We start from the raw sequence: 7,833 nt of genomic DNA, 5'->3' as shown, positions 1-7,833 counted from the left end.
ATTACCCCCCCCCCCCCCCCCCCCCCCCATAAACAAAAGTGAATCAAAACTGCATCACCGTCCCTTTAATGATCCTTTAATTAATAGGTTTCTGATATGTCCTTTACAAGGCAATTTAGCTAATTCAACAAAGCAGAGAACGATTACTGTCACCCCTCGGCAAAGTTTTTTTTTTTTTTTTATTGTGCAGCATTTAGCATCTTTGCTGCAGTGTCGCAGAACATTAAAATTGTTAAATTACCTGGCCGCCAGCGATTTAAATGTTCTGTTCTCGTTTTGCCTTAATGCTAGAAAATCACGTGGATTCTGCGGCCCTCTAATGATGATCAACAAGCGCAGCAATTAAGCTTTATAACCGCACTGTGGGCTGATTTCTTAACGAGCCACATGCGGCTGACTAACATTTAAGTTTTTGCAGGGTTGGTTAATTAGCAGTGAGGGGTTCAGACCTGATGGTTCAGAAGTGCAAGAACTTGATTCTTGGCGCATAAAAGAAAAACTTGCTTATTGCAACATGGGCCAAGCTCAAACTAAACTGCAGGCTGTTAAATGATAATAAAATGATTGTGATGTGTTGTAAGATTCTCAAGACTGATGTTTTCTTTGACTCTGGCTCAGTGTTTAAAGAATAATCAAATGGCAGCTGGGTTTTGTGACATGATTGTGGATTGTGATATATAACAACAAAATAATAATGTGCCATTAGATATTTTGATTAAAGCTCTAAGTTTGCTAATTGGAAAGCTGCTACATTATCAGAAGTTTGAAAATCTCTGTGAACCCATGTGTCCCTGCTTAATCGCTTATTAATGTAACATTTTGTGTTAATCTCTCACTGAAACATCACCCTGTTCTCATCACAGCAAGAAAAGGTTTGAACCTTTTCAACATAGCCTAATGGCTGCAGATTTGACTCTGTTTCCAGGCTGCAGTACTGCATCTGTATTTTCAAATTATATTTCAGAATAAAAATGTAAAAAATGTTCATAATTACTGTCAGTGAAACAAAAATACACACACACAGAAAGAGAGAGAGAGAGAGAGAGAGAGAGAGAGAGAGAGAAACAGTCAACATAAAATGATGAAAAACCATCCTCATCTGATCTAACAATATGGAACTACGACAACCAGTGCCACCTTGTGACAGATCAAGGCACTGTCAAACTCCCCTTGATCATAAATAATCCAAACGAGCAGTATTGGATGACCATTGCATGTACCCTGCTCACCCTCCAGAAGTGACAGATGGTCCTGTTCCACCACATCCCAAAGGTGCTCTATTGGATTGAGATCTGGAGGCCACTGTGGAACTGTGGAGGCCACTGGAGTACAGTGAACTCATTGTCATGTTTAAGAAACCAATTTGTTATGATTTGAGCTTTGTGACATGGTGCATTATCCTGCTGGAAGTAGCCATCAGAAGATGGGTACACTGTGGTCATAAAGGGATGGACATGGTCAGCATCAATACTCGTGGACGATGCTCAGTTGGTAGGTAGGAGCCCAAAGTGTGCCAAGAAAATATCCCCCACACCATTAAGCCACCACCAGCAGCCTGAAACGCTGATACAAGGCAGGATGGATCAGTGCTTTCATGTTGTTCACACCAAGTGCTGACCCTACCATCTGAATATCACAGCTGAAATCCAGACTCATCAGACCAGGCAAAGTTTTTCCAAACATCTGTTGTCAAGTTTTGGTGAGCCTGCGTGAACTGTAGCCTCAGTTTCCTGTTCTTAGCTGACAGGAGCGGTGTCTGTTCAGAGATGGTATTCTGCATACCTTGGTTGTAACGAGTGGTTATTTTAGTTACCGTTGCCTCTCTGTCATCTCGAACCAGTCTGCCCATTCTCCTCTGACATCAACAAGGCATTTTCGTCCACACAACTGCCACTCACTGGATATTTTCTCTTTTCGGACCATTCTCTGTAAACCCTAGAGATGGTTGAATGTGAAAATCCCAGTAGATTAGCAGTTCCTAAAATACTCAGACCATAAGATGACCAGATTTCAGAAATGAAAACCGGGGACTGTTTTGGTTTGGTGGTCAGAATGTCATTAATAAATATAATGTTATTAAATTTGAAATAAAAAGGGGGGGATGATTTTGGTTTTATAATCTGTCAAATATTAATATAAAATATAAATGAAATCAAGTCATTTTGAAGCAGAAACTTTTCAGTCAATAAATATAGAGGCTGCAATCACTTCCTGGCAAGTAGAATATTGCATTTTATGTGTTGTTTTGGCCATTTAAAGGCATTTTAAGAGGTAAACTAATTGAGTTATAATCTGTCAAATATAACTTCTGAATGAAATCAATTATAATCAGTTTTCTGCGGTCTATCATTTTTCGGCACGACACATGTATGCTCTACTGTCGAGTCTTTCTGGCCACCTAAAATCTGATTTCAGGTCTGTTAGCACCTTTTACAGTCTATGATTAACACACAGTTAAAAACGGGGATAGCTCCAGACAGCCTCCAGTTTTGGTGGCCTGTCCCCGGAAAACAGGAAGGTCTGGTTACCCTAACAGACCAGCCCGTCTGGCACCAACAACCATGCCACGTTTAAAGTCACTTAAATACCCTTTCTTCCACATTCTAACGCTCGTTACAATCCACTGAGCCACTTCCTGTCTATGTGCAGATCACACAGTGTTGCCAATAGAGGGCAGCACAGGCCATACATTAAATCAGACGGGCATACTTGTTGCCAAATCCAAGAAGCCCTAAAGCTGATGATACACGGAGCAACTTTTAGAGCAATCGTGCAGGGCAACGTTGCCATCAATGATAATGAGTAAAGATTACTACCGTAATCTCCTTCCCCCACCATTCTGCCACCTGCCCCTCACCGCCCCTATCTGTTCAAAACATAGCCGGACTTGCCACTAGCAAGATTGCCCAGCAACATTGCTCAAAAAGTTGCCCCGTGTATCATCAGCTTAACAATTAACAAAAATGTGGCAACAGCGCCATTACTTGTCCACAGAGCTCTAATGGCAAGTAAAACAATGATGCCAATATTAAAACAAATCTGTCGGTCCTCACTGTGTGAGTTAATATTTTCTATCTGTATCCACTGTATTTGCAGGAAGAGAGTCGGGACTGTGGTTTGTGTCAAAGCCACAACGCTTACAGTTCATCAATCACATTTTCAAGTCACCACAACCAGTTTATTGTTGCTTTGTAGAGGGAAAAAGCTTTTTGTGCTTTGACCTAAACAATGCTAACTTAATATACAACAGTAAAAGTCAGCAATTGTGACATGTGGACTGAAAATCAGAGTGAAACTGACTTCACTCATGTCAAAAAAAATATGAGAAAGGGACATCATGCTGCTTTACAGACATGAGCCAGTTTGGTCTCAGTATCAACTGAGTCTGCCAGTTGATTGAATCAACTGGCAGACTCAGCAAAGATGCTAAATGCTGCACAATAAAAAAACAACAACTCTGCCGAGGGGTGACAGTAATCGTTCTCTGCTTTGTTGAATTAGCTAAATTGCCTTGTAAAGGACATATCAGAAACCTATTAATTAAAAGATCATTAAAGAGTCGGTGATGCAGTTTGTGATTCACTTTTGTTTATAGTGGGGATTCCCAGAATCAACTGGCAGACATGGAAATAACTTCAGACAACAGAACAAGTTGATACATAAAGAGATGTTTTATTACATAATGAGGGACATATATATGTATAATGTCATTAAGTATACATTAAAACAGGCACGTTTCTAATATGTCTATGACAGTGAGGGCTCTATTATTTTATATCGGGTTTGCTTACGGCCATTAGAAAATACTGAATACAAGCAGCAGCATTGTCGTAATTTCTTTGGTATAAAAGTTTTTTAAAAACTTTCTACGTGAGAAAAGTCTGAAGGAACACACCATATAAACCGAGTGCGAGAAAGCAACGCTTGGGACATCTATTTCTTACATAACATTTTCAACCACCCTGTTCAACTCTTCACGTTTACAAAATGCTGGATAGTGCTCCTTTAAGACATCTTAGTCGGACCAGGGGTTATGGAAACACAACATATTTCTCTTAATTACACATGAAGCTTTGATCAGCCCTGGTAAGTAAGCAACGGTTAAGCCCTGCTCACAAGCATCTCTTATTGGTTTATTATTTCAAGGTTTTCATCGGCATGGTTGGCATTCAGCAAATTTCCTGTGGAAAGTTCTGCACTCCTTGCTGGAATGTAGCCACACATTTCCCCTAACATGAGTCTGCAGCGAACACAGAGTCAACTAGGTAAGACATGAAACAGCACTGCGTGTATTGCTTATGATGCTTCTAATGCAGTACAGGCTGTGGTGTGTGTTGTACATGCTTTACCACTCTACATATTGCTCATGTTTTTATGAATGTAAGTGACCAATGTGTGTTGCTCATCGCTCCTCCTGCAGCAGCTGGAGCCTGTCCTCTGCATAGTGAGGGATACTGTGTCCAGTATCAATAGCCTCACAGTCATTTGTGAAAAACACCAGGTCCTGCCAACCAAACAAAGACATGCATGTGATTAAACCACTCAAGCTGGAAAACAAGAATCTGAAGGTGAAAAACTCGGCAGGCGTTTTAGATGTTCTTACCCGATAACAAACTCTGGAGATGATGGTGTACAAGTTCTGGACTTTAAGTTTGAGTAGCACCATCCTGGGACGCTCTCTGCAGGACTGGTCAGGATGGTTCAGCACCACGTAGAGAAGGTCACGGAGCTTGGCAGTGACGCACGAGTTCTAGAAAGATCAAACAACTCTTTTAAAATGAACATCAATGATCACTGTGTACTGCTATTCACAAATCTTCTACTGAATTAGTCATTTCTTATCAGAGATTTTGTTTTTGCATGGCAGTATTTACTGACTGCAACTCCTTGTAGGTCGAGTAAGCTCTTCTGAATCTAGGGTACTCAGATATTCTCATAAACCCTCAACCATACACAAAAGGCCACCGAAACATACAAGGTAATATTTGGCACAGGAATAACAGTGCACTAATTTTTGCGTTGAATTAGCTTCCTGTGCGTGGTGAGAGTGAAAGCTCCTGCTCTTAACTGGGATCATTGTCTTGTTTGATTTGTTGAGTTTGTCTTAAATTAATCAGTTTCAATGGAATGTAGGCATCCCACACACTGTTTAAGTGAGGCTTGCACACAAACGTTTTGGTCTACCTCGCTGTCAGTCACCATATCAACAGCTGTGGTCGTTATGAACAAAATGAACTGTCACAACACCTGAGCTATACAGAGTTCTGTAAATAGCAGTCTGTTTTATCCACTGGTTATGATGCTTTTGTGAACTACTCACATTTCAGGTGCTGACCCTTTACCCTTATAAAGTCAGAAAGGTTAGTGACATAGTTTGATTTGAGTGAAACTGAATAAAAGTTACTCTAAATCTAAATCTTTTTGTTGCAATTTTTGCCTGTATTATTTATTAGCCATAAGGCTGTCATAAGCTCACAGTTGGGCTCAGTTTAATCAAAAAACCAAACACATTACACTGTGCTACCATTCTTTAATGAGCTGTCACCATCACGATTCTAGTAAAATGCATTGTGTAGCCGTTTTGTATTGGCAAACTTAAATTTTAGACACACACACACACACACACACACACACACACACTTATCCATTATAAATCGTGACTACAACTATTCACTTCCTCTCCTGGTTATTCCGAAAAAGACTACGTGCAGTAGGCCTACTTCCATATTTAAAGTTACTATAAGAGAGGGACATGACTGAAAGTAGGAGGAAAAACAGAAAGGGTTAATGTCATTAGCTCTTAATATCTAACTGATATGCCTGGAAATGGTGATCAGTGGGTGAAAGGTGGTTGGAATGTCGGGAAAAAAATGTGTCCCAACATCGTATGCATTACTCCAACGGTTTTAAACTTACATGCACATCGAGGAAGACCGTAGGCAGAACCTCAGCACACGTTTTCTGCAACCCAACAAACATTATCATTAGAATACTAATACTGAGCATCAAAACGGGTTAACGCAACCGTGTCTGCACAATGTGACGATGCAACCAGACGTCAAAGTGCTTACCGTGCGATGGTACGTGTGTATTTTGTCCAGCAGAGCCATGATTTCTTTGCTCAGGCCGAGCGCTCTGGAGTAGCAGGTCGGAGGCGCGCAGTCCGACAGCCGCACAAAGCTGAAGAAACACACGAGAGCGGCGAGTCCCGGCCTCATGTCGGATATCATACGCCGATGTGGCTGCTCAGGACTGCTTTCAGCTGCTGTGACAGTCAACTGTGTTTGTACAGTAAAGAGGAGGACCTGCTGCAGTTATAAAGATGGAGTGGTGGAGTGGGAAAAAAACGATGGACGATGACGTAGACGCGCAGCAAGGCTGAGGAAAACATTTGGGGCTCTGCTGTGTTTTGGAGAGCAAACACTGTTCATGCACGCTCTGAAAATACCAGGAATGATTGAGCTTCTCCGGGTGACAGCACGGCCTTACATTTTGGGACAGTTTCCAACCCAATTTTCTGGCTTATAAATTGCCCAAACCCATACAGTCTAAGCCCCAAACCAGGTCATTGATGACAGCCATTCATTATCAGTGGGAGCCAACATGTGAGAAAAGACCATCAAGGGGAACCCAAGGGTACATTTTATCTGTTATCTGCACAAGAGATAACTATGAAGTTGGACGTTTCATGTGTCTGTGTATCTCAAGTGTAAGGAGATTATACAAAAACTCAATATCTATTGTTTTGAAAAGGAATAACAATAGAGTATTTGACACTAATGTTTAGGAGTTCACACTAATACTACAGGAAGGGGGGGTGGGGGTGGGGTTATTCTCCAGAACTCATTTGTAAAGTAAATCTATTAAGAGTGTGTACTTAAGTGGACTTTTCCCACCATTTAAAAGATGTGCATTCAAAAGAAGACCACAGGTCCTTTCAATGACCTTGCAAGTCATACTACTGATTTACAATTTGAATTGAGGAGCAGGAAAACACCACTGAAAACATCAGCTGCCTTTACTTAGAAACAAAGCCAGATGCTACATACATTCCGATTATTTTTTGCTACATAGTCAAACTATTGTTTTATTTTAGATTTTAGTATAATCACATTATAAATTACCATTATCATAAAAAAACCTTGCAAAAGACATTCTTTGTATGTCTCAAGGTAGGTCTGTTGGAGCCACTGAGCCTTTCTTCAGATTTAGGAAGTTCCTTTTCTTTTTTCTTTTAGGGGCATCAACACGGTCACATGATTCAGGTGGATCCCGAAACACAAACAACCGTTCTCCAGTGGCAGAGGCTGCCATCCTGTATTCCTCTGCTCTGCTGTGTAAGGTTTCACTCACTGTGTCCACAACCCTTTCTTTTGCAGTGTGACTGTGCTGATATGTAACTGTGTTTTCAGTCATGGCTGATTTACAAACAGGCCGTTGTGCTTTGGTAAAACTTTCCTCCTCTGCTTTCTCTTCCACCAGCAGCAGTGCAACATCTCTGGGAAGCAGGAGGCGGGATCTGGGGAGCAGTTTTTCCATCAGACTTTGTCTCGTTTCCTGGAGTCTGAGAGATTTGTAGGACAAAGGAGCTGTTGTTAGTGGGACTGGGGTGTTAAAGTGTTTACCTCATGCATGTGGTCCCTGCAGCCCAGGCTTGTAACTGATGAAAGGAATATTACACATCAACAAAGGATTTGTCTTTGGTGTTTGTTGGCTACAGAGCAACAAATGAGTCTTGATGATAGTGTAATATTAACTCTTTAAATAGCAGCTACTAGCAGTTGAACTCACCTCTCTCTGTCCACAGTGCAGCTCAGCATATTTAGCATATTT

The 7,833-nt window shown here is 41.1% G+C and overlaps 1 protein-coding gene across 1 annotated transcript; it reads right to left on the bottom strand.

Annotated features, from left to right (window-relative positions):
• Window positions 1-3,652: 3,652 nt before the first annotated feature.
• On the bottom strand, window positions 3,653-7,833 carry LOC123956961 (cytokine-like protein 1). The gene is made up of 5 exons (XM_046029534.1): window positions 7,792-7,833; window positions 6,072-7,564; window positions 5,917-5,961; window positions 4,604-4,750; window positions 3,653-4,504 (listed from the first exon to the last, which is right to left on the bottom strand). The coding sequence occupies exons 2-5, from the start codon at window positions 6,228-6,230 to the stop codon at window positions 4,403-4,405; spliced, it is 453 nt and encodes a 150-aa protein (XP_045885490.1). The 5' UTR covers window positions 6,231-7,564; window positions 7,792-7,833; the 3' UTR covers window positions 3,653-4,402.

The sequence above is a fragment of the Micropterus dolomieu genome, linkage group LG18, assembly GCF_021292245.1.
Source record: "Micropterus dolomieu isolate WLL.071019.BEF.003 ecotype Adirondacks linkage group LG18, ASM2129224v1, whole genome shotgun sequence".
In the NCBI taxonomy this organism is placed as follows: Eukaryota; Metazoa; Chordata; class Actinopteri; order Centrarchiformes; family Centrarchidae; genus Micropterus; species Micropterus dolomieu.
Note: the sequence above shows the minus strand (reverse complement) of the source record. Positions and strands in the feature narration are given on the sequence as shown.

Coding starts and splice junctions, on each gene's coding strand:
- LOC123956961 (XM_046029534.1), bottom strand. CDS start 6,230: ATGATATCCGACATGAGGCCGGGACTCGCCGCTCTCGTGTGTTTCTTC. Junction 4,751..5,916: donor CGGTCTTCCTCGATGTGCAT/GTAAGTTTAAAA, acceptor TGATCTTTCTAG/AACTCGTGCGTCACTGCCAA. Junction 4,505..4,603: donor TCTCCAGAGTTTGTTATCGG/GTAAGAACATCT, acceptor TTTGGTTGGCAG/GACCTGGTGTTTTTCACAAA.